The sequence below is a fragment of the Sapajus apella genome, unplaced genomic scaffold (assembly GCF_009761245.1).
Source record: "Sapajus apella isolate SASKATOON/1434 unplaced genomic scaffold, GSC_monkey_1.0 scaffold124, whole genome shotgun sequence".
Classification (NCBI taxonomy): domain Eukaryota; kingdom Metazoa; phylum Chordata; class Mammalia; order Primates; family Cebidae; genus Sapajus; species Sapajus apella.
The window spans coordinates 3,804,137-3,830,517 of record NW_022437064.1 but is presented as its reverse complement, the minus strand read 5'-3'; the positions used below and the strand labels follow the sequence as shown (position 1 = coordinate 3,830,517).

The 26,381-nt window shown below is 36.9% G+C and overlaps 1 protein-coding gene and 2 long non-coding RNA genes across 7 annotated transcripts in view; 2 read left to right on the top strand and 1 right to left on the bottom strand.

The window, feature by feature from the left end:
- LOC116538958 overlaps positions 1-26,381 on the top strand; it is a 53,540-nt gene that overhangs the window by 13,934 nt on the left and 13,225 nt on the right. The window lies entirely within an intron of this gene.
- The window catches only part of LOC116538955 (alcohol dehydrogenase 1C-like), a 55,442-nt gene that overhangs the window by 25,358 nt on the left and 3,703 nt on the right, over positions 1-26,381 (bottom strand). The window contains exons 2-9 of one of the 3 annotated variants that reach the window (XM_032261558.1): positions 26,213-26,314; positions 25,474-25,612; positions 23,725-23,812; positions 23,406-23,625; positions 20,436-20,696; positions 18,174-18,309; positions 17,455-17,593; positions 14,233-14,677 (exon numbers count right to left, since the gene is read on the bottom strand). The exons of 1 other annotated variant lie outside the window; for it this stretch is intronic. In XM_032261558.1, the coding sequence (XP_032117449.1) occupies positions 14,653-14,677; positions 17,455-17,593; positions 18,174-18,309; positions 20,436-20,696; positions 23,406-23,625; positions 23,725-23,812; positions 25,474-25,612; positions 26,213-26,314 (1,110 nt within the window). In that variant the 3' untranslated portion in view covers positions 14,233-14,652. Of the gene's footprint in view, positions 1-14,232; positions 14,678-17,454; positions 17,594-18,173; positions 18,310-20,435; positions 20,697-23,405; positions 23,626-23,724; positions 23,813-25,473; positions 25,613-26,212; positions 26,315-26,381 lie in introns of those variants that run through there. One more of the 3 variants, XM_032261555.1, reaches the window with a different exon arrangement.
- Positions 3,420-8,682, top strand: LOC116538959. Of its 3 annotated transcripts, none has more exons than XR_004263863.1 (3): positions 3,420-5,686; positions 6,535-6,639; positions 8,384-8,682. It is a non-coding gene; the product is annotated as an uncharacterized LOC116538959 (long non-coding RNA). The 3 variants fall into 3 exon arrangements; XR_004263862.1 differs by having other exon boundaries at positions 6,524-6,639; XR_004263861.1 differs by lacking the exon at positions 3,420-5,686 and having other exon boundaries at positions 6,410-6,639.

Sequence of the window (26,381 nt, the reverse complement as noted above, 5' to 3'; positions counted from 1 at the left end):
AAGCTTCAAAACCATGCAAATACATGAAAATTAAATTACCTTCTTCTGAATGATCATTGGGTCAACAATAAAATCAAGATGGAAATTTAAAAGTTCCTGAACTGAATGATAATAGTGACACAACCTATCAAAACCTTTGGGATACAGAAAAGTGATGCCAAAGGAAAGTTCATAGCATTCACTAATACCTACATCAAAAAGTTTGAAACAGTGCAAATAGACTATCTGAAGTCATACCTCAAGTAGCTTGAGAAAGAATAACAAACCAAACCCAAACCCAGCAGAAAAGAAATAACCAAGATCAGAGAAGAATTAAATGAAATTGGAACAAAAAAAAAAAAACAAAAGATAAATTTTAAAAAGCAGATTCTTTGAAAAAATAAATAAAATTGATAGACCATGGGCAATGTTAACTATGAAAAGAAGAGGGGAGATCCAAATAAGCTCAATTAGAAATGAAACGGGAAAAACTACAACCAATATCATAGAAATACAAAAGATTATTCAAGGCTACTATGAACACCTTTTTGTGCATAAACTAGAAAACCTAGAGGAGATGGATAAATTCCTGGAAAGATACAACCTAGATTAAACTGAGAAGTAACAGAAAGTCTGAACAGACCAATAAGAAGCAGTGCAATTGAAATAATAATTAAAAAGTTACTTCCCCAAAAACATTCAGGACCAGACATAGTCACAGCTGAATTCTATCAGACATTCAAGGAAGATTTATTACCTATCCTATTGACACTATTCCAAATGGTAGAGAAAGAGGGAATCTTCCTTAAGCCACCTATGAAGCCAGTGTCACCCTAATACCAAAACCAGGAAAGGACATAACAAAAAAAGAAAACTTCAGACCAATATTTCTGATGAACATAAATACAAAAATTCTCACAGAAGTACTAGTGACCTGAACCCAACAGTATATCAAACAGATAACCTACCATATTCAAATGGGTTTCATACCAGGGATGCATGAATGGTTTAACACACACAAGTCAATAAATGTGATACATCACATAAACAGAATTAAAAACAAAATCACATGATCATGTCAGTAGATGTAGAAAAAGCATTTGACAAAATCCAGCATCCTTTATGATTAAAACCCTCAGCAAAGTCAGCATAAAAGGGACATAACCGAAGGTAATAAAAGCCATCTGTGACAAACCCACAGCCAACATAATACTGAATGGGGAAAAGTTGAAAGCATTCTCCCTGAGAATTGAAACAAGACAAGCCTGCCCACTTTCATGACTTCTATTCGACACAGTACTGGAAGTTCTAGATGGAGCAAACGGATAAGAGAAAGAAATAAAGGGCATCCAAATTGGTAAAGAGGAAGTAAAACTGTTTCTGTTTGCTGATGACATGATTGTATGCCTAAAAATCTTAAAAACTCATCCAAAAATCTCCTAGAACTGGTAAATGAATTCAGCAAAGCTTCAGAATACAAAAGTAATGTACACAAATCAGTAGCCCTGCTATATACCAACAGTAATGAAGCTGAGAATCAAATCAACTCAACCTGTTTAACAATAGCTGCAAAAAATTAAACACTTAGGAATATACTTAGCTAAGGAGGTGAACTACCTCTACAAGAAAAACTACAAAGCACTGCTGAAAAAAATATAAATGACACAAACAAGTGGAAACACATCCCATGCTTATGAATGGGTAGAATCAATATTGTGAAAATGACCATACTGCCAAAAACAATCTATAAATTCAATGCAATTCATATCAAAAGATCACCATCATTCTTCACAGAACTAGAAAAAAAATTTAAAATTCATATGGAACCAAAAAAGACCCTGCATAGCCACAGCAAGACTAAGCAGAAAGAACAAATCTGTAGGCATTACATTACCCGACTTCAAACTGTACTGTAAGGCTACAGTCACCCAAACAGCATGGTACTGGTATAAAAACAATCTTGTAGACCAATGGAACAGAATAGAGAATCCAGAAATAAACCCAAATACTTACAGCCCACTGATCTCCAACAAAGCAAACAGAAACATAAAATGGGGAAAGGACACTCTATTCAACAAATGGTGCGGAATAGTTGGCAAGCCACATGTAGAAGAATGAAACTGGATTCTTATCTCTCACCTTATACAAAAATCAACTCAAGATGGATCAAAGACTTAAATAAAATACCTGAAATCTTAAAAATTCTAGAAGATAATATTGGAAAAACCATTTTAGACATTGGCTTAGGCAGTGACTTCTTGAACAAAAAATCAAAAGCAAATGCAACAAAAACAATGATAAACAGACAAGACATAATTAAACTAAAAAGTTTCTGCACAGCAAAGGAAATAATTAGCAGATTAAAGAGGCAACCCACAGAGTGGGAGAAAACCTTGGCAATCTATACATCTGACAAAGACTAACATCCAGAATCTACAAAGAACTCAAACAAATCAGCAAGAAGAAAAAAATCCAAACAATCCCATTCAAAAGTGGGCTAAGGACATGAGTAGGCAATTCTCAAAAGAAAACAAACAAATAGCCAACAAACGTATGAGAAAATGCCCAATATCACTAATAATCAGGGAAATGCAAATTGAAACCACAATGGCATACCACCTGATTCCTGCAAGAATGGCCATAATAAAAAAATTTAAAAAAAAAAGATGTTGGTGTGGATATGGTGAACAGGGAACACTTTTACACTCTTGGTGGGAATATAAACTAGTACAACCTCTTTGGAAGACAGAGAGGAGGTTCCTTAAAGAACTGAAAGAAGATCTACCATTTGATTTAGCAATCCCACTACTGGGTATCTACCCAAAGGAAAAGAAGTCATTATATGAAAGAGATACTTGAACATGCATATTTATAGCAGCACAACTCACAATTGCAAAAATATGGAGCCAGCCCAAATGCCCATCAATTGTCAATATTAGTCAATGATAGATAAGGAAAAGGTACACGCACACATGTGCACATGCACGCGCGCACGCGTGCGCGCGCACACACACACACACACACGTGCTCTATGGAATACTACTGAGCCATAAAAAGGAACTGAGTAATGGCATTGGTAGCAACCTGGGTGGAATTGAAGAACACTATTCAAAGTGAAGTAACTCAGGAATGAGAAACCAAATATCACAGTTTTTCACTCATAAGTGGGAGCTGAGCTTTGAGGATGCAGATGCAAAAGGAATGATACAATGGACTTTGGAGACTCAGTGATAAGGGAGGGATGGGGGTCAGTGATAAGATACACACATAGGTACAGTGTATACTGCTTGAATGATGGGTACACCAAAATCTCAGAAATCACCACTAAAGAATTTATTCATGTAAACAAACACCACCTGTTCCCCCAAAACCTATTAAAATAGAAAAAATAAATAAAAAATGTTTTCAATCCAAAATAATATTATTGGTCATTGAAAAAAAAAGATTTATCAAGAAAGATGAGGTGGAATTGAGAGGTATATATGCAATTAACAGTATAGACAAATTATATTGAATATCTTTTTTTCTTTAATATGCCCTTTTATAAATATTTCTGTTTAATCTTCTCTCACATCTGGAGACATTCTAGCATTTAAGGGAATAGTAGCCACTACCACCTTGTTTTCAAAGCCCAAATGAATTTGGGAATGTGGTATTTGCTTAAGAGCTTCCATCACTTTGTGAACACATGACTCCATGATCTGCCAAAAGCACTTTGGGACAAACACCGCAGAGTCAGGAGATCTTTCTTAATACCATCTGACAACTACTTTTTGCTTACTTTTTGCCCTACCTCCTAAAAGTTTAGATGGGCAGATGGGAAGAGCAGGGGACACATGATTGAGTGTCAACATTCTCATGTCAGAGTACTATGGCAGGCCTGGAGCAATATCTGGAATGTCCAAAGGTAATCCTAACAATCCCAAGGGTCACAGGGCATCACTTTCCTCTGCTTCGCTCTCTCTGTGTGTCTCTGTAAGCCAGTCCAATTTTATATTACATTTCCACTAAGTACTATATTCTAAATTCAGCTTATCTAGAGAGATGATATGTTTGGTTCAGTATGGGTCAGTGATGCCCTATGTTGTAGGCAGAATAATGGCCCTCAAATACATCTACCCCTAATCCCTGGAATCTAGGAATATGTTGCTTTACATGGCAAAAAATGGATTTTGGAAATGGGATTCAGTTAAAGGTCTTGAGGTGGGAAGATTAGCTTGGATTATCCAGGTGAACCTAATTTAATCATATGGCTTCCTAAAATTGGAGAGCTTTTCCAGGCTCTGGTGAAAGATGAAGATGTGTCTACCCATAGATGGTAGATGGCCATGTTTCCAACAGAGATATGTCAATTTTCTATTGCCGATGTAACAAATTACCACAAGTGCTCTTGGACGGTTAGTGAAAGTCAAGGACTGGCATCTCTAATATACTTATATAGGTAACGGTGAGTAGTGTGGAGATGTGACTCCAAAGCCTAGAGAAGGACAAGCCAGCGTCTCTGCAAGAGATACAGCTGTCTCCTTTTCCTCCAGAGGTCCATAATTTACATGGAAACAAGAAAGAGTATTGTAACTGGCAGAAATTATCTTCAGTTCAAAGCTTTCATTTTGGTGTTAAATAACTTGGCAAAATTTTTAAAAAATTATTTTAAAAATTGCTAAAAAATATGCAACATTTCATGTATGTGCCTAAATAGCAAACTTTAAAGCATGTTTGGGGCTGAGGTGCCAAATGAAGAGCGGGAGAGGGACTTCAATGGCAATAAATAGAACTTGAGAATGGAATAGATACTCTGTAGAATATTACAATGAATAGAATACATTTTAAGTTCCTAGAGCAATATTTGAAAATCCCACATTCAAAGCCATCTATTCCTATTCAATTAACATTTCATTTTGATTTTGGGACTGAAGCCAAAGATGTCCAGGTAGCTAAAATGCTTGCTGAACTGGCTGTGGCCATGGAGCCTGGAATCCTGCCAAGAAGAGCATGTGTGAGAGAGCACAATGTTTACATTCCTCCTGAGAAGGGAGTTGGGAAATAATCTAAAAAGCTCAATCCAAAAGCAAAGATGTTCCATCCAGTCTTGTTTGTTTAAGCCAAACTAGAAACCATCTGAATGTTCCACAAATGTTTTGATGATTTATTGATGTATTTTAAATTATCTGGTAATGTGCTTGGCAGAGGCTTAAAAGTGCAATTACTGAGATGATGTAGAAATACCAAGTGTTTAATAAAACAATACAGAGTAATACAAGTGGTATGGTTGTTACAATATAAAAACATCTAACAGCTAAACAGTTCTTTAATTGTAGAGATTTTCTTCATTTTCAAAGTTAAAAATATAAATTTTTGTAAAAAATACAAATGATTACTATCCATATCTAATGTTTATGGAGTGCTGACTGCTCACTTTTGTGCATGCATTGCCTCATTTAGTGCAACATTTAGCATTAACTTTTGAGGTAGATACCATTGCCATGCACTTTGTATAGATGAAGACATTGAGGTTTAGAGAGATTGCATAAATTTCCCAATGGAACACAGCTGGTGGTGGAGCCAGGATTCTAGGAAGCCTATCTCTGGAGTTTAGTAACCTAAATAATGATAATAGCTAATATCCTAGTCACTCAGCATGTGCCAGCTGCTGTTCCAAATGCTTCACATTTGTCCACTCATGTAAACCTCAGAATAACTCCATGAGGTACGTTCTACTATTATTTTCATTTTTTGGACACATATTTTGTGTGTCTTCGTCAGCCTTAAAGCCACTCTTGAGATTTTTAGCATATTTTCACAGAACATGTCAACTTCTTTCCATTTAAATTGCTTGAGACACAGCATGATTGTTGGCATAGTTACTGGAATTTTATTCCCAGCTGTGTATCTCTCTGGAGTGTTGCACTTACCCCCATGTGGGCAGGAGGTGCTCTGCATCTGGCCACACCTGCCATCCTGGAACCTCCCCACTCTCATCCTGGGGAATCCTTTTCCTCTCCCTAGGGAGAGAGCATCAGCTTCTCAGATACCACGTCTTTCTTTGAATATTAATTATCTGTTTGGGGGCACTTTATTAGTTATCTTCTGGAGAAAAGGTACACCAAGGAGTACATTTTTTGAAGTCCTTCATGTTTCTATTGGATTTCTACTGTGCTGTGATGATTTTCAATTCTCAAGAGAGATTTTTAAATGGTATCATATTCTTCTTTCATTCACATACTATTTTTTCTCTTTGCAAATATTAATAACAGATTTTAAAAAGATTTGGTACTTTTTCATTTCATGGATTATTTCTTTCAGTGTCTTTTTTCCTTGTTTTGTTTATATCTTTCCTATTACAAAGCTGGAATCACCCCACACGTCTGATGATCTTGGTTGTCTTCTGTTGCAGGATGAGGCACTAACAAGCTACTGGGAAACTCTGAATACATGGGTGATTTTGGAGCTCTCTGGTGGACTTAATTGCTGGGGAATATAATGTCAGTCAGGGTGGGTATTTTCTCTTGGGCTGGTCAGAGTTTTCAAAGGATGATTTTGGAAGTTTTCTTATAGAAGACACATGGCCAGCTGCCAACACTCTGGGGCCCAAGGAGCTCATTGAAAATCCAATTATAATAGCCACTTGGGAGAAAAAAGGCAATATCCAGGACTACCCAGGTAACTCTAAAAGCTTCTTTGCATTAATATTTCAAGTCTATAGCTAAAAATCTATTGGACTTTGTAATAATCTAATTTTTAATAGCTCTAAAAGTTTTCTATTAAAGTCTGTGAGAATTTTCTTATATCCAGACTTGTATGTCTGCCATTGATAATTTTAGGTTCCTGAGTGATCCAGTAAGAAAAACATTTCTGTGACTCTGTGAGTAATATCATTCCAAGGCTCTAGAGGTGGCTGAGATAGTTTATATTATTTTGACCTATATTAGGTCAGAAGATTTTTTTAAGTGATTAAAATCTCAATTATGGTACATTTAAATTATTTCACAATTACATATATAAATTAGCAGCTAGAATCTTTCATTATAGCTTTATAAGTGAAAAAGTAATACAATCATACATCTTACCATAACTGACAATCTTGATGTCAAGTGTCACTCTGTCACCCAGGCTGGAATGCAGTGGCATGATCTCGGCTCACTGCAATCTCCGCCTCCCGAGTTCCAGCGATTCTCCTGCCTCAGCCTCCCTAGTAGCTGGACCACAGGCATGTGCCACCACACCCAGCTAATTTTTGTATTTTTAGTAGAGATAAGGTTTTGCCATGTTGGCCAGGCTGGTCTCGATCTCTGCTGATCTTTGTTATCCAACTGCCTCGTCCTCCCGAAGTGCTGGGATTATGGGTGTGAGCCACAACGAACTTGTTTTCATATATCTTGAAATGTCAAAGAATCAAAGCAATATATTCACACAACCATACACATTTCCTCCCTGTCCTCTTCAGCCCTGTGTCTGTCACTCGTATAATCCTGTTTCAGCACCTATGAAACCACTTCCATGGAATACTTGATCACAGGCCTAGCCAATAATTATTACACTGGAATACATATTTATATACAAATACAATGAAGTACCTATATATGCCACTTTCCCCATAGTAAAAATTTCTTTTCACATTATTCTTTAAAGTATTGAATAGAGGCAGGAAAATCAAATTTCTTTAATAATTTCTTCAAGAATGTCAAGAAATTCTTCAAATTAAAGAAGCTTTAATAATTTATAGATACTCGACATTGGGAGCTTTCTAATGAAATCTATTGTCATGTTGTGTGCTATGGACTGAAGTTTCGTGTTCCACCAAATTCATGTGTTGAAGTCTAATCTCCAATGTGACAGTATCTGGAGGTGGGGCTTTGAGGAGGTGATTCCACCCTCATGAATGGGGTTAGTGCTCTTATAAGAAGAGACACAGGTGATCATTCTGTCAGTCATGTGAGGATACAGAGGGAAGGCTTCCTTACAGTCCAGGAAGCTGACCTTCCCCAGACACCAGGTGTGTTGGCCCCTTGGTCTTGTACTTTCCAGCCTCCATAATGGTGAGAAATAAGTGTTTGTTGTTTAAGCCACCCAATCTCTTATGTTTGTTTTAGCAGTGCAAACTTATTAAAACATGATGGTAGACAGAATTCTAAGCTGACTCCCAAGATTCCAGCTCCTTGGTGTACATGCCTTGCATGATATCTTATGCTTAAATGAGTATGAAATCTTTGAATGTGATGGGACAGCCACTCCCTGCATTAGGTTGTGTTACGGAGCAAGTGCTGATGGAAGAGTCATGTGTGTGATCGTCTGACATTATATGGGACTCTGTTGTGTTTGACTGGAGGGATTTGGGAGTCAGGAGTTTGGGAGCATGAGAGGGTGTGCTGAGGGAGCCAGGCTGAGACCGTTCCCTGGTTGACAGCCAGCAAGAAGCCGGAAGCCTCAGTCCCATAGCCACCAGGAAATGAATTCTGGCAACAGCAATGTCAGCAATGCCAGCCTGAAAGAGGGCCCCAAGCTCCAGAAAGGAACACAGGCCAGCCAATACTGTTGAGGTCCCAGTTGGAGCAACTAGTTCAGCTGTTGCCAGATTTTTGGCCTGCAGAAACCATAAGAGAATAGACGGTGTTCATTCAAGCCAATAATTATGTGGTAGTTTGTTACTCAGAAATATAAAACTAACATACATGTGAAGAAATGTTTTATATAATAAACCACCTTCAACTGTGTTTATATTTTCAAGTACATTTCACAAATTTAGAGTAAACTTTTATGTGTAATCAAGGGATGTGTTTTGAAAGGGTTTTCTTCAAAGAAAGGTTTCAGAAAGGAGGGAGAATTTGGGGAAACTTTTCCATGATATGAAGAAGACTGGTAAGTAGAGTTGGGAATGTCACTTGGAATAAGATTTTGACTTGTAGGAAGGCATGGAAGAAATTGAAAATATAATGCTACATGCTAAAATTATTTAAAAATGAAAAGTTGAGTTTAAAATGGAAAAAATTATAGAATAGAAAAAAAGTCTAGCATAGCTTATGAAAGATTATGTTATATCATTGAAACATGGTATAATATAATTTAAAAAGTCCTAGATACCAGATACTGGCTAAAATTATTTTTATTTCTACTCCTGATATTCACATTAAGGAGTTTTAAGTAGAAAATTTAACCAACAGTTTTTGCAGTTATGAAAAGGTAACAAAGAGACTGTATGAACTCCATTATTAATTGGCTTCGCATATCTTTGTTCCACAAAGATGACTAAGGATTGTTCCTACAACAACTGTACCTCCCATTTTTAGCTTCAGACTTTGTATAAACAACTGCATTTGAAAATCCTAGAGGAACTTCATCAAGTCCATTTCGTTGTTAATCTTTGCTGTAGTTTGAATGTCTGTCTCCTTCAAAACCCATGCTGAAATTTGGTTGCCATTGTAGTGGTATTAAGATGTGGAGCCACTTGGGAAATAAGTAGGCCAGGAGGCTCCACCATTACGGGCGGGGTTAATTACACTGCAAAAAGATGAGTTCAGCCTCTTTTTTGCTCTCTCTCTCTCTTACCTTCTACCACGTGATGATGTAGCAAGAAGCCTCTCAACACATGTTGGCACCTGGATATTGAAATTCCCAGTGTCTAGGACTGTGAGCTAATAAATTTCTTCATTATAAATCATGCCTTCTCAGCTATTCTGTTATAGCAGCATAAAACGGACTAAGGCAACTATATTCACCACAAATACCTAACATTGTTTTGAGACTGCAAGCTGGTAAGGGGACCGACCATCCACACCACGTTGTCAGGTCGGCATTTTGGAATTAGCCTCCTCCCTATCCCTTGTGTCCCACACTCTCTTGATCTTGATGCCGTGTCACCGATACTTCCTAGGAATGTCTCATTTATCGTGTGCCCTGCTTTCCCTTTGCCACTGCTTGAAACAGAATTCATTCTGTCTTGCCTCTACGTAGCTAAAACCTCCTAATTCTCTCAATTCCTCTCCTCACCTCTAATACACAGGCCTCACGGTCAAAGGAATTAGTTTCTAATATGCCAATCTGAGCTTATCACCAATCTGCTCAGAAAAATTTTAATAGAGCTTTTGTTCTTAGATAGTTAAGGTTAAATCTGAACTTCTTATATGGAATCCAGGAATCACTGTCACTTGGCCACAGACCTTTCCTATCGTGAAGTTTACAGGCCCTTAATACTAAGTGCTTGTAATTCCTGAAACATGTTCTATTCTTTCCTGCTGAAACCTTATGGGTGCCCTCCTCCAGTTTTGCTTCTGTCAAACTCCTCCTCATCCTTAAAATTTAGGCATAAATATTTGCATTAGGTACCAATCAATGGAATAGAAATTTCAGGCTAAACATTGCCATGTTATCCTTTAGGTATTCATTTTGGATGTAATGGTTATACCTGGCCCCCTTCACTCTTCTTTTCGCTCAGAACTATTGCAGAGATGGAGAGCAGATAGCTCAGAGAGCCTTAAATCTCTTTCACTCTCAGAAGTCAACCAGCACATTCTTGAATGCCCTCTGTCTTTAAATGTCCTGAAGGAGGAGAGGATACCAAACGTGAAATAAACGGTATTTAACTGTTCAAAATTCATTCTGCTATTTATTATAGTTATAAGATTTTGGAAAGATTAAATAAAAAGCCATAGAATCTTCCTCTATTAATGAAAGAATTTATTCCGGCTTTCATTTTGCTTCCAAATTCCTGAGGTTTGGATTCAGTTTTAAAATAAAGTTACTTCCCAGCTACTTCCTCCCACCCACACTGCAACATGGTATCGTCTAAGTGATGTTTATTATTTAAATTTACTATGAACTAAAAATGTTTGTTACAAAACTGTAGTTATCATTTATCTTCCACTTTTAAGAGAGAACATACAGTTTTTTGATTTTCTATTTCTGTGTTACTATTGCTGAGAATGATATTCCCCAGCTCCATACATGTTCCTGTAAAGGACATGATATCATTCTATTTTATGGCTACATAGTATTCCATGGTGTATATGTACTACATTTTTTAGCAGTCTACCAATTGACAGCCATTTAGCTTGATTCAATGTTTTTGGTATTGTGAATTGTGCTGCAATAAATATATGCATGCCCATGTCTTTATGGTAGAATGATTAAGATTCCTCTGGGAATCACATACATCCAGTAACGGGCTTGCTGTGCAAATGGTAGTTCTGTTTTTAGCTTGTTGAGAAATGGACACTTTGCTTTCCACAATGGTTGAACTAATTTAAGTTCCCACCATCAGTGTATAGCATTCCCTTTTCTCTGCAAACTCAGTGGCATCTGTTATTTGTTTCCTTTTTAATAATAGCCATTTTGACTGATATGAGATGGGAGCTAAATGATGAGAACATACTTAATTATTAGATACTAGGCCTAGTACCTGGGTGATGAAATAATCTGTACAACCCCCTATGACATGAGTTCACCTGTATAACTAATCTGTATATGTCCCCTTGAACCAAAGTAAAAGCTTAAAAATAAAAATAAGAAAACAAAAAACCCCTCAAGAAACTAAAAAACTGTAGTTATATCTCTTTTTGACCATTAGATATCTTCCAAAATGCTGTAAATTGTTGGTTTCTGAGTAGTAGTCTTTAAATACATTTACATAAAAATTACTTGTTGATCTCTCTGACCTGCTTTCATTGAGAAATTCTGAGTTATTTATTGCAGTGTCAGATACCTCAAAGAGCAAGCCTGGAAACGGAAACAGATATTTTTCTCTATCCAGTTATCTTAGTTTTCTTGGTGAAGTGTTAAGTAGCCTGTGGGTTCTCTTGGTGACTGTGATAGTACTGTGCAGATGATCTGGACTCTGAGGTCCAAGCAAATGAAACGAACAAACCAAATTCACATATGTAACCATCCATCTCATCGAAACAATGTTTGGCACCAACTATACTAATCTCATTGAACCTTTACTCTTGCCCTACCAATTTCTCTTTCTCTTTTTATGCAGTGGCTCACTTCTTGAATATGGCTATGTATTTATCTGACAGGCCAAAAAAAAATTAAAGTGCTTTAATAAAATAGTTACTTTAATATTTTCAGGGAACACCCAACTAGAGGTTATTTGTGCAATAATCTCTAACTGTACTTCAACGCCTGAGCAATTTTCTAATAATTCTGTCAAGATGACTTTTGTTCTAATCCCAGAGCAGCATGTATGATTTGTAAACTAGCAAAAGGTTAATTCAGAGTTTTGTTTGTGTGCTCTTTCTGGAGGTGCTAAGTTACTGCATCAGAGTTATTAAACCATCAACATGAACTTTTTTCTCTTTGAACTTTGAAAGTTTCTTCATTTTGACTAAGCTTTTTGCTGCTGGCTAAAATGAGTGTAAGCTATTTACATTCACAGAGTTACATTATGGAGGGGGTGATCGCCAAATGTGGAAGTTCTTGATTCCGGAGTCAAAATTTGCTGGAAGTCACCCTGATCATGTGCACCACTTAGACACACCAGGACACAAGCCACTCTGGGATTCCACTTTTATATTTTGATTTTGACTTGCTTCCTTCCCACCAATATCAATGTAACTAGACACCAGTGCATGGTGCCGAAGGCTCCCATGTGCTACTCCCACCCCATGGAGGAGCATGTCACTCTATGAGAACACTGGCAGTGCCCACCTAATGCCCCCACTCTACCTGCTACCCTAGCCTGGGAGGTAGGAGGGTGGGAGTTAGAGCCAGACTCTGTGCAACTGGCAGGATTTGATCACTGCTGTGAGATGGGCACATAGAACCCCCTTTTCTTTTTCTGGATCTCACACCATCAGCATCAGAGTAAAAGCCACAGAGCACCAGCAACAGGTAGTGTTCCATGATGTTATCCTAGGGACGTTCTGAAAACTTTCTTGACCCTGAGTATCTCTTTCAGGTTTTTTTTTTTTTTTTTTTTTTTTTTTTTGAGACAGGGTTTCACTCTTGTCGCACAGTCTGGAGTGCAGTGGTGCGATCTTGGCTCACTGTAATCTCCGCCTCCCAGGCTCAGCCATTCTGCCTCGCCCTCCTGAGTAGCTGGTATTACTGGCACCCACCACCATGTCCGGCTAATTTTTGTATCTTTAGTAGAGGCGGGGTTTCACCATTGTTGGCCAGGTTGGTCTTGAATCCCAGACCCTGGTTAATCTGTCTGCCTCAGCCTCCCAGAGTGCTGTTGAGTACAAGCATAAGCCACCGCACCCTGCCTCTCCTTCAGCATTTTTGACAAAACCGTCACATGTTCCCCACACTTACATGGCCTTTCTCAGTTGGCAAAGCTCTTTCATTAACATCATCCCATTTAATCTTGGTTAAGCTGTAATGGGTTGGTCGAGTAACTTTTTCAAAACAAAGGATGAACAAGCTCAGAGAGCCTGAGGGACTTATTGAAGATCACACAGTAAATGATAAACAATTTTACTTTATGTCTAAGGTCTTTCATAATATGAAATAGATTGTAGATATTTCAACAAGTAGCGTTTTTGGAGACAGCTGTAACTCCTTTAACAGGAGTAACCTTTGCATGTCACCTTTAGAGATAAAGCTGAAAATGCAAATCATTTCCCTGAGAGTGGGAAAGCATTAACAAATGGGCACCACAGGCCTTTACATATTCAAAATATTAAACTAATTCGAGGATTGTACACTTGATGTAAGACATGGTAGATAATAGAAAGTTCTGGATTAAAAATAGTTTTGCAAAAATACACATTTGTATATGTGTATACATGTATGTGTGTAGATATATATCTATATCTACTGGAAAATATATTGCTTAAGGTGTTTGTGCCATTTCTTAGTTACCAATTTTATACTCTGTGTTCACAGCTTTTGCCACCCCATCTCTACACATAAAGCCACCATATTACTTTTCATTACTTTGTACTGATTTTCAGTCATCATCTAAATAATCATTTACAGTCATATACTAATACAGTTAAGCCAATGAAGCACTTTCATGAGCAAAAATTACAGATTTTTTAACATGATTCCAGGAATACTTCAGTTTTTGCAATTAGTAATAGAACCTGAGTCATATGAAGCATGAAATCTGCTTTAATTTTAAAAAATAAATTCTATATTGACCAGGAAGAAATAGTACATAAAAGTCAGAAAAACACTTCCTTCCACTGTATGAAAATGTGTGATGTGGATTTAGAACTCTTGGACTTGCACCACTTGTAAATACGAATCTATTTTTTACCATAGTGTAGCTTTTACCATAGGGCTTCGGTGCATTTTATTTAAAAAAAAAAAAAAAAAGGAAAATGCCGACAGTGAAAATTGAGATACAGGTAGGAGACTTCAAGCGCAAGAGCCTAGCATGGGTAAGTTCAGGGCAAATGAAGGGTCGCCTCCACTGGGATTCAGTGACTGAGGATTGTGAAGATACCAAAAATGCAAGAAGTCATAGGAAATAGTTTTTCTCAATGGAAAAGATGACACAAGTAGAATGGTTAAGAAGGAAGATTTATTAGCTTCAATTCCCCAGCTGATGTAAACATTTACTTGAAAGATAATTTCCCATCAATTTTCATTTCATTGGAAATCCCCCATGTGTAATTTATTGATTACATCTCTGAAGAGCAGAATTAATGATGTTTTTCAGCTGTTGCTCCAGATCGTGTAGGATAGAGGAGGCTGAAGACTGCTACAAGGAAAGGCATCTGTATTATCTCAAAACATCAGGACAGTACGGATACTGCAGTGGGAAAGAAGGGAAAATGCGTTAACATTTAGGCAACCCACGTTTCCATGTGAGAGCATTTCCACATCCAAGGAGCATTTGAGGTGACTTATTAAAAATCTGTCTGTTTTCAGCCACTCTAATCCAAACCTCCTGCATTTGGGTTAAGTCAAGTCAAAGGGAAGCTCATCTTTGTTTTCTCTTGTTTTACTTCAACCTTAACCTCACTCACAACAATCTGAGTATGCCTGCCATTTCGACTTCAATTCTACATTAGGATCTTCAAAAAATCATTCTTTTGTGCCCACGTTCCGGGTATAATAAGGAATATAAAACAACAATGGATAATAACTTGCAACAAGTTATTGCTATTTGTTACATTTTTCATGCATTTTCTCATTTAAACTTCAACCTAAACATTAACACTAGGAGGTAGGTTTCCATATTATTTCCAGTTTAAAGTTTATAAAAATTGAGACTTAGAAATATTTGTAACTTGCTCTGGTCACACATCTAGTATAGAGTGTTGGGATTCAAACCCAAGTACAAATTTGCACAAATTTAAGATGATGGATAACTTGCTTGAAAGAACTGATAAATTAACAAAGTTAAGGCCATGCTGGAAGTTTAAAAGACTGTTGATACAGAGATGTTTGAGGATTCTTAGAAGTAGAGAATAAAGTTGATTTGTATTAATTCTAAGATACTTCATTGTTGTGAAGATTAGAAATGTAACATTTACACTAGAACTATGCCCTTTGTATAAACTAACTCCTTATTAATTAATATTTTTAGAAAATTATGGTCTTTGTGACTCTTTGCTAATTTTTGTATATGCATATATAAGAAAAATATATGCACATGATTTAGAAAATACAAGACAGCAGAAAGAAGAAAGTCAAAGTAATCTGAATCCCACAACCTAGAAATAATCATTCTCAATATTTTCTTGAATTTCTATCAACTTTTCTGAGACATATGTACAAGTTTTACGGCTCTTGTTGACAATTTGATACATTGTGTATAAAATTTATATTCTTTATTATATGAGCCTAAAGTATATCATGAGAATTTCCCAATGAAGTCATTTCTTTTTGATGGCTTTATTCATTTCTAATAGATGATTGGAATTTATTAATCATTTTTTCTCATGTTAAAATTTAGAATGTTTCTAATTTTTGACATTACAGAAACAAGTAAGCATGCTTAAACACATATGTATATTTGAATAGTTATTTCTGTAGAATAGATTTCTAGAAATGAAATTGTTAGAACAAAAGATCCATTTTTTATAAGGGTTTCTGATACATATTACCAAATTGCTTACCTAAAAGAATGTATCAATTACTACTGAAAGTACAGGAAGGGACCCAGTCACCTTACTCTTACCAATATTGAATATTACAATTTTTAATCTTTGCTTATTGTTAGGATTCATTTTATTTACATATGCATATTACTATATGACATTCTCATAAAGTGAATTTAGGCATGCTTAATGACTTTTTATGTTGTTGAACATTGTTCTCTGGTTTTGGTTATCTATCTGTTTGCCATCATCTCTCCAATGCTGTGATGATGATGATCCCAATGATGATGTCAATGATAATAATGATGACAATGATAACTAACCTTTGATGACTACCGTGTTCCATATACACATGTACTCTTGAGGGGTGGTGTGGTTTAACAGAAAGTGAATAGATTTGCTAAAACAAGATCTACCTTTGAATTCTGGCTCCCCTTCCTACCACCTGATGATTTTGGCCAAGTTATATCTTCTCTGAGTCTCAGTATTCTCCTCTCTAAGATAGTGAGATTGAGACTGATACTAAGCATTGTCTGGGAATCACACGAGATAATACAGAAGACACTTAGTAGAACAGCTGGTGCTCTGTGGGTGCTAGTTCTTTCCCTCCTCAAGAATATTTGTCAGTTAGAGTATCTAGTATAATAGTTTTGTGAGTGTCAAGGAAACATTATTTAAAGCTGAAAACCTCATTAAAATAAGTGTGGGATAGCATAAAAATGAACAGACTCTGGAGCTAGAAGGCAGATAACTGCCTGTTTTCAGTTGTGCCTCATATAAATGCAGTTGACAGAATTTATTTTATTAGCTGGTTGTAAGTGCTAAATGTTAGAGACAAAATAAAATTGGCTTATTTTTCTATGCTTCAGAGAAAATGCAAGACAAACATTTACAATAGTGTTTAGTACATTTCTCTTTTCCAATAACTTTTATTGAAAACAAATTTTTGTAAACTGCAAAAGAAAAAAAAGAAAAAACTAGTAATATCTACTTGGAAAACAATTCCAATGTAGTTCTACCTACTCCCATAATGAAAATGTTGAGGATATCCTGAAAATTATTCAAATATATGGACACTTAATGTCAGCCTCATATAGGTGGCAGGTAGAGGCTTCAGTGACACAGTGTTATAATTATGGTTTTTAAAATACACGTATATGTATGTGTGTATGTGGTTTTTTTTTTAGGGGAGGGGGCAAAGGTGAGTGTTCTCTTTTAAAGAAGGCTGAGAGGCTTTGATCATTCAGATTGGCTGTAATCAACGTATTTTGGCTTCAGCAGAATGGGAAATGCAAAGCAACTGTTTTTAGCTTCTCACAGTATAATCCTACATGTGCTCCATGCAAAGACTGAACTAATAGTGGGAAAACCAAGGCACTCTAATGTTTCTCATTCTTACCTCTTTTTTTTTTTTTTTTTTTTCTGATAGACAATCCTCTATTGGAGAAAACAAAGCAAAACAGAAAACTAACTTAAAATCTACCTTTTCCCAGAACGAAGCAGGTCAAATCCTTCATTTATTTTTTCAAAAGGTAAAACATTGGTTATTAATGCATCCAGTGAAAATTTCTTAGCCATAAAATCAGCCACAAGTCTGGGGACATCTTCTTTACTCTTATAGCCTGAAAAGAAGATAATATCATTGTTAGAGTCAGCCCAGGTAAGTAGGAGAATTGAAGAGAAGATTTTCCAAATAAATGAAAGTTTAGAAAAGGTGCTGCGTTCCAGACTGCAATGTCTGAGGTTAATAAGAGATAGAGCACTTTCACATGCTTTTACCGTGCTTTGACTTAAAAAACAATGCAGAGAAACAAGGGTCCTTAGTTATTTTCTCTCACACAGAGAAATCATAGCACAGATGTTAGGCCCAAAGTCAAGAAAAAATTTATCAGTTGTCTAAATTTGAGTGTAGATATGAAATATTGATGTAGATTCTGTGTCTTACTAGAAATTTCCATGCCTTACACAGTCACAAGTACAAAACAGATGGAGATGAAAGGTCTTGGTTAATGGTGACATCAGAAAAGTCTATTTTGGGACCTCTATCTGCATTAGTTCCATACCTAGTTGATTTGGAGACTATAGATAGAAAAGGAATTTTAAATTATTTTCAGTTTGTTTTTCAAAACCTTGCCTTGTCATTTGTAAAAGGGGAGATAGACTGAGGTTAATGAAAATTTGGCTCGAAGCCTAACTACATACCACCAAAAACAGCTCCTTTCCAGGTGCGTCCAGCCAGTAGCAGCATAGGGTTCACTGAGAGGTTTTGGGAATCAGGAGGTAACCCTACGACAACACTTGTGCCACATGCCACATGACAACATAACAGGGAAGCCATCTGCAATACAGTGAATATTTGGCATCCTTAACGTGGGTAGCATAGTTCCTACTCATATAATGCACAATATCATGTAATAGGCTTAGCTAGATAGTGAGTGTATAGAGGGAAGAGATCATGTCTTTTGCTTCTTCATTCCCCCTTTCTTTGCAAGGGATGGTGCTGTGGATTTAGGAAATGCCCAGAAAATGGTTTTTGAATGAAAGAATGGATGAATAAATTGGTGCACACTTAATTCTTCCTAAAAAGGAATAGAGAGGTAGACATCATTACAAACATATATTATGTCTGGTTCCTTATATAAGCATACAATTTCATCATCACATCAATCTTAGGTAATCTGTGAGTTGATTCGTTTTTCATTGATTTTTTACATATGTATTTTGAACCCAGTACTTTCAACCACATATTTTAAAGGGGAACAAGATAAATGATTATATCACCAAAATTAGCTTCTTGTCCACTTGTTGGCCTCCTTTTTTTTTTTTTTTAACAAATAAGTATTCTACTGTCCCTTTTTCAAATGGACATGTTTTAAACATTGTTTTTACCTCCCCAAATATATATTGGATTTACATTAAAATACACTGATTATTTGGAAACCTCAAAAGACAGTTCAGAAAGTCTTTTCCAGTCAGCTTTTTGAACATGTTTTGTAGTTAGAAAATGGTTTAAAATCCCCCCAAGGTATTTAATGATTAGTTTTTTGATTTCTGATTCTGACCTTTGGAAAACCAGACATCCTCAGAACATGTGGCTGTCAGATATTTGGTATCTTGAGATAAGGTACACTCCAGTTCCACATGAGAAAATGGAGGACAATGTGGAAAAAGAACATTAGAGGAAAATCTATAGCCCTGGAAAAAGTTGGATTCTCTTGACACTTTATTCCTCTGTGACATTTGTCCCAGGACAAGGCTGCTGAGAGCTTTGATCTCAGAGTACTGCTCCCCATTATCCACACTGCTGGCCCTTCTAGAAAATATCAGCAATGGAAACTTGTTGGTCTCTGGAGACTTTTTCAGTAAGACTCTAGAGAATTCTGGGTAGATGAAATATAGCTAGAGATGTGTTTCCCATTGCCTTTGATATTTGTAACTGAAAGTAATATCATGTAATAAGCCAAAGGTGATGTAAGCTCTATAAGATTGGAAATATTTCACATCTCTAATGTCAACTGAGGCTGGGCATGGTGGCTCATGTCTATGCCCTCAGCATTTTTGGAGGCTGAGGTAGGAGAATCGCTTAAGCCCTAGAGGTCAAGGCTGCAGTGAGTTATAATTATGACACTGCAACTCAGCCTGGGCAACAGAGTGAGACCCTGTCTCAAAAAAAAGAAAGAAAGAAAGAAAGAAAGAAAGAAAGAAAGAAAGAAAGAAAGAAAGAAAAAAGACAGCTGACATTTATTGGGAGCTCACCATATGACAGGTGGTAGTATGCTAAGTATATTACATGCATTGTCTCATGTAATCCATGAACAATGCTATGTGCTATGTACCTTTTAAATTTGAGGGCTGGTAAATCTGTTGACTGTTCAAAGTATTCACTCCCACTAGTATTGGATACTAGCTGTGTGCCAGGCACTGTCCAGTTTCTGTGATAAAATATAGTGATGCATTTGAGCAGTCACTTTCCTAAGGGCATATTTTTGTTAATAAAACAATGGTTGGCTGAAAATTACTTATTTCTTTTGGCCAAATACTAATATGTGAAAAATTTTGGAATTTATTAAGAACACATGCAAAATTATTAAGCCATTTTTGTTAAGAATGTGAGAGAAAAATAAAACGTTCCAATTTGAGAACAGAACTTGTGTTATTTATGTTTACTTGAGTTTATACTTTTTAACTAAAAATTAGTAAAGTAAACCTGTAATCGCTCAGTTAAGAAAAACAAGCTCTTTTCTTTTCCTCTCGAGGAAATATGACTTGAGACAGGTTTAATTAGTCTATGGAATAAAATATTTCTCATAACAATAAATTCAACAAGCCAGGTAACAAACAGATGATGGGAAATTTCCATTCATCATTAAATATATCCTTTATATATACAACATATATTCTGCTGTGTAAATGCATCCTCCAAATTGCAGAGGCAGAAATCTCAGGGCACATCATGGTACATACCATGGTGTCAAGACGACCGATGACTTCAAACGAAAAATCCACACCTCCATCAGTCATTTCCTTTAGTACCTCCTGGATGGGTTTCTTGTAGTCTTGAGGGGCGATGCATTCAGTGGCACCCAACTCTTTGGCCTTTGCAAATTTGTCCTTGTTGATGTCCACCGCAATGATCCTGGCTGCTCCGGCTGCTTTGCAGCCCATAACGACAGATAGGCCGACCCCTCCCAGGCCAAACACAGCACAGGTAGAGCCTGGGGTGACCTGTGTTTTCAGAAAATGCAAAAACTGGATTAAGTAATACTTGTTAGAAAGTGCCTAAGCTTTACAAAGTGCCATTCCCAGTGTTTATCAAGAGCTACTCAGACTCTTCTGTCCAACCAGGTATGGAAACCTCTTTTGGCTTCAGTTGCTTTACTTTTAACTTCAAGGGATTGAACTAGTTGAGTGATTCTCAAATGGCTGCATGTTAGATTCATCTGTGAAGCTTTACAAACTATCCCACTGTCCAGGTCACAGCCCATGCGAATTAAATCGGAATCTCTGCAGGTGAAACTCAGTCATCAGGTGACTCCAATGGGGAGGTCAGGCTGTGAACCAGGGGACTGGATGAGCCTTGAGATCCAGATGGTAGTGAGTAGAGTCTTGAAGGGACTCTCGATTGTTGAAAGCCATGAGAGTCAGCTTCAGTATCTCACATATACACAAAGGCAATGTTTGGAAAAGAAAATAAGTGGAAAAGGCTACTCCAGGAGAACAAGAAATATTCTACTGAAACTCTCAATAATTAGCTCCTTGGTTCATTTATGTTCAGTAGTTGTGACCAGTATATCCCTGCTTTAAAAAATCTACTAGTGAACAACACAGCAATGAAACATTCATCCATTCATCTGTATTTTAATAATAAATAAAATTTATCGTTATGAGTATCCTTTGCTTCTATTCTTGGGTAGGCTTAATTAGATCACCTATTGAAACAGATGAGGTAATTGAACAAGGGAGTAAGTGCTAAACTCAGTGAAATTTGGAAAAGATGCCCTCTAATTGGTTTAAATTGGCCAGGGGTTATTTATTAAACCTAATCTCCCATAGTCAGCCTTCATTGTGGGTAACATGTTCTTCCTGTTCCAAATAATCTCATTCTTATATTTCCTTAAGGGTTTATATTCATTCATTCACCAAGTGTTATTCAACACTATGGAGGACAACACCGCTTTCTACCTTACTTACAAAAATACAAGGCTTGTGACTGTGATTTAAAGGCACTAATAATTATGGACTCTGATTTAATATTCAGCAGGAGATTTGTAAGTAATATTTTAGTCTCAGCTCTCATATTAACCAGCAGTGAGACTTTGGGCAAATATCTTTATGTATCTGGACCTCAGTTTCATAAAATAAAGATACTACTAGATTTTTAGCCATTTTAGATGAGGAGCTTTAAAAAATTTCTGCTTAAAATTTACTACTTCGGAAGTATATATGTGTGCTCATGGCAGGGGATTTCGTTTTAGCAGTGAATTCCAATAATGAGTGCAGCAAACCACCATGGCATGTGTTTACTTATATAACAAACATACACGTTCTGCACATGTACCACAGAACTTAAAGTATAATCATAATAATAAAAAAGAACTTGCTGCAGGGCACGTTGGCTGCTCACACCTGAATTCCCAGCACTTTGAGAGGCCCAGGCGGGCAGATCACCTAAGGTCAAGTGTTCAAGACCAGCTTGGCTAACATGGTGAAACCCCATCTCAACTAAAAATACAAAAATTAGCTGAGCATGGTGGTGCTGGCCTGTAGTCACAGCTACTTGGGAGGCTGAGGCAGGAAAATCGCTTGAAACCTGGAGGCAGAGGTTGTGGTAAGCCCAGATTACGCCGCTGCAATTCAGCGTTGGCGACAGAGCAAGACTGCATCTCAAAACAAAACAAAACAAAATAAAACAAAACGAAAGTATATTCTAGAAACCAGAAGCATCAGCAGCTCGAACTTGGTAGAAATGCAAATGATCATGGCCCATTACTGAGTGAGAAACTTTTGGGGTAGGACCCAGCAATCTGTATTTTCAGAGGTCCTCCAGGTGCTCCTGTTGTAGGCTAAAGCTTGTACCACACTAAGATATAAAAAGCTAAGTATATAACATGTACAACTGATGCTAAGAAACAGATATCTTGATGTTACAAATGCTGCACTGGGTATGGGATAAAGACTTGCCAGGAAACTTTGGCTTTTAAGTGAAGTGGAAACATTTTCTATAAAGCTATAAAATGTGAAACCTACATTATTTGAACAATCTTAAAATGTGTTAAACAATGTTAATAATTTTGCAATCTTTTTAAAAATTATGAGCAATATCATTATTAAAGCCTCAGAATGCAATAATACTAAATACCCTCATTTGTAACTCAAAAAAAAATCCCATAATGAGTGAATTATGGATCACTGAAGCTTCATTACTTTCCACAAATCCACAGAGTGGGTGAGCCTTGGTTTGGAGGTGCATCAGGTAGAACTTTGGACTCTACTGTTGATCCTAATTCTGGGAATAGAGAATCCACAGACTAGATGCTTCTCAAGGACAATCGCTTCATTTCATTTCTGGTTGCTGTCTCAGAACCTAGCAGAACCTGCCATACCTGAGACATGTGTGGGTGCTCTCTCATTGTTGAATGAATTACCACATGAGTTCACAGGCCTAGCATTTCAAGTTCTCATAAAGAGCAAATACAGAAGAATAATTATTGAAATGACATCTTTACTTTTTCTTAACTCTTAACAACTTTTTTATCTGTCATAAACAGGTGAAATTTCTAGCATGTGCTCTCAATTCTTTTTGGGCCATTTTTCTATTCTTAATGGACACTCCAAATCTACAAAAATAATCTTTGATTCTTATGAGAAAGTCCTTCCCTTTTGGTTCCTGACAGTCTGTGTGTAACCGGTTTTATCACCCATTGTCATTCCTACCTTGGCAACTTTGACTGCAGACCCATAACCAGTTGAAAATCCACAGCCAATGAGGCAGACTTTCTCCAGGGGCGAGGCTGCATCAATTTTGGCCACTGCACTCTCATCCACCACCGTGTACTGGGAGAAGGTGCTGACGCCGATGAAGTGGTGGATGGGCTTCCCTTTGCAGGTGAATCTACTGGTGCCATCCGGCAGGGTCCCCTGAGCATTGCTGACACTGGGCAGTGCAATACACAGACACACACACAGGCATGAGACAGGAGCATAACTAATGTGCAAACTCAAAGTCTGTGCAAAGAGAGCATCAGAAACCTACTCATTTTTTAAGCAGTAGTTGCTTTCCGGGTTTTTACAAATTCTGCATTTTCCACACTGAGGAATAATGAGTGGGATGACTTTATCACCTGGAGAGGAATAAAACAAATTCTTTTAAAATTTCTATCCAGGAATTAGTAGAGCAAAAACTTAAAGTTCAAGGGTATGGATGAGAAGCTGTCTTTAAAAGTCTCCACAAATACATCCAATCACAACTGTGTCATTTGTCATTGCCTGCCACAGCATTGTTTTCAGTTTAGGGCTATAAGTGCCTGAAGATTCCTAAAAAGGAAATGCAAATGTGGGAAACAACACGGATTAAAAAAATTACTTCCACAGCATTGATAGTTAACCTTTATATAGTGTACCAATTTCTCCTGGAGGCTTTACAAACATTTTATTTAATCCTTAACTATTTAAATCTTAAATATTCTTACTGTAAGTATAAATATAAATTTTAGTTGAAAGTAGAATATAATAGTCCCGCTAGATTTTGGTAAGACCTGTTTTTTGTTATAGTTTGATTTATAATAAAAATGAGAAGTTTGAACTATTCTTTGCTTTTCAAAATGACTTGGCTTATCTTTATTATGAAATGAATGCTTTTAAAGTGATCTTAGTTCTTTTTTTGAAGAAAACTAACAAAAATGGGACAAAGAACAATTGCAGAAATTCCTCTAGAAATTTCAACCCTCCACAATAAGTTAGACCTTTTTGGATAAGAACTGACTTTGAAATGTTTTTAGCTGATGATAATTTGTGAATTATCTACTTTTCCTATTGTGGTGGAGGGAGCATGGGTGAAAACTAAGGGTGTCATTTTGTTATTAATTTATTTCTAACTAAAGAAGTTAGTAAGAGCTGAAACTCAAATTGGACGGTTCATTTTATTTTTCTGTTCACCATTCAAATTGGTAAAGTGGTAGGTCCAATCTACACCTAAAGCAAGTTTTTAGAATTAAACATAATATTTATTTTAATTACCTATGCTACCTATTCCACAAGACCAAGAAAAATGGTTGGCCCATAACATTTTATAGGTAAAATTTATGTGAAACTGATGGTATGGAAATGTCCTACTTATTCTCTCTATATAATTAGCAATTCACAACCAGTCGCATTGAAGCATGGCTGAAGGTAATAAGGCAGACATTGTTGATGGTGGATGGCTCCTGCTATGTTTCTTTCATTTCCTTTCACCTAGTCTGTTTCATTGAGTCCATGCTCTGGAAGAGACACTATGTCAGAAGAGGAAACTGGTGAAGGGGCTGCATAAGTCACCTAAGAAAAAGTCATGTTTATTCAGCCATAGCCATGTAGCCTCCATTTCATGAACTCAGCACAGAACAGTGTCTATACTTATGTCTTTTCCCTCCTCCCATTGCTAGTTGTCTGGCCCTGACAGGAGACAGAGTTCAGCAACACTAACACGGAGGTTATTAGATTATGAACTCACACTGGTAGGCACCGTGTCTCTTTTGATCCTCACATATCTCCAGGCTCTAAACTGTTGCCTGGCATCTAGCAGATCCTCAGTACATAATTGTTGAAGGGTAGAATACACGCATGCCTGAAAGCACACATGCCTGAGTCAGGCAGGCACAGAGGGAAGGAGGAAACCCCTGAAGTCATGGCTGCCCTGTGACCTTGTGCAAGCCCTTTCATCTCTCATTGCCTCGGTTTCCTCACCCAGGCTGGGAAATCCTGGAATGGTGAACCAAGGCGTGTTCTCAGTGTGTGAGTCCTGTACCTGGTTTGACTGTAGTCACCCCTTCTCCAACACTCTCCACAATGCCGGCTGCCTCATGGCCTAAAATCGCAGGAAGTGGGGTCACCATGTTGCCACTAACCACGTGGTCATCTGAGCGACAGATTCCTACAGCCCCTATCTACAGAGTGAAGAGAAGATGTTGAGATTCAGGAAATATTATGAATCTCAGATGAATTTAAAAATCCCAATTTCCTGAAATTGCGCTTCCAAATTGTATTCAAGAATTTTGCTAATAATCCCTACTATTCCCAAATAGGAAAGATTCAGTTTATCCCCGAGGTTAACCAGGCTAAAACCCTCCCCTACCTTCCTTTCTTGAATTAAACAATTGAGAATGATCTGTGAAATAACTGATCCTGAAATTAAGTCTTAAGTAATATACAAGAAGGCATACTTCATAAGAACAGAAGTAGAAATAGCAAATCGACACATAAAAAATCTACTGCCAATTGATTTTGAAGTCTTGATGTATATCTGTTCAAATATATTTTCTGTGCAAACACATAAATTCTTTTGTATTTTATTGGAATTATACTTTATGTACTCTTTGATCACTGTTTAAATATTCAATAATTTATATTTATACCTTTCCTTGACAACAAGTATATTCTATTTTCTGGATGATCACATAAAAAATGACTAAGATTTTTGATTCTTTCCATTTTTAAATTTTTCTGAGATTTTTAGACTTAAATACAAATGGAAAAATGTATTTCACCTTAATACGAACTTCATGGGCCTTAGGAGGTGCCACCTCCACCTCCTCAATAGAAAAGGGTTTGTTTAACTCCCACAGCACAGCTGCTTTGCATTTGATTACCTAGAAAATCAAACAGAGAGATGGTACCAGTGTTTTCTCACTCTTGACATCAGAAATTGTGTCATTT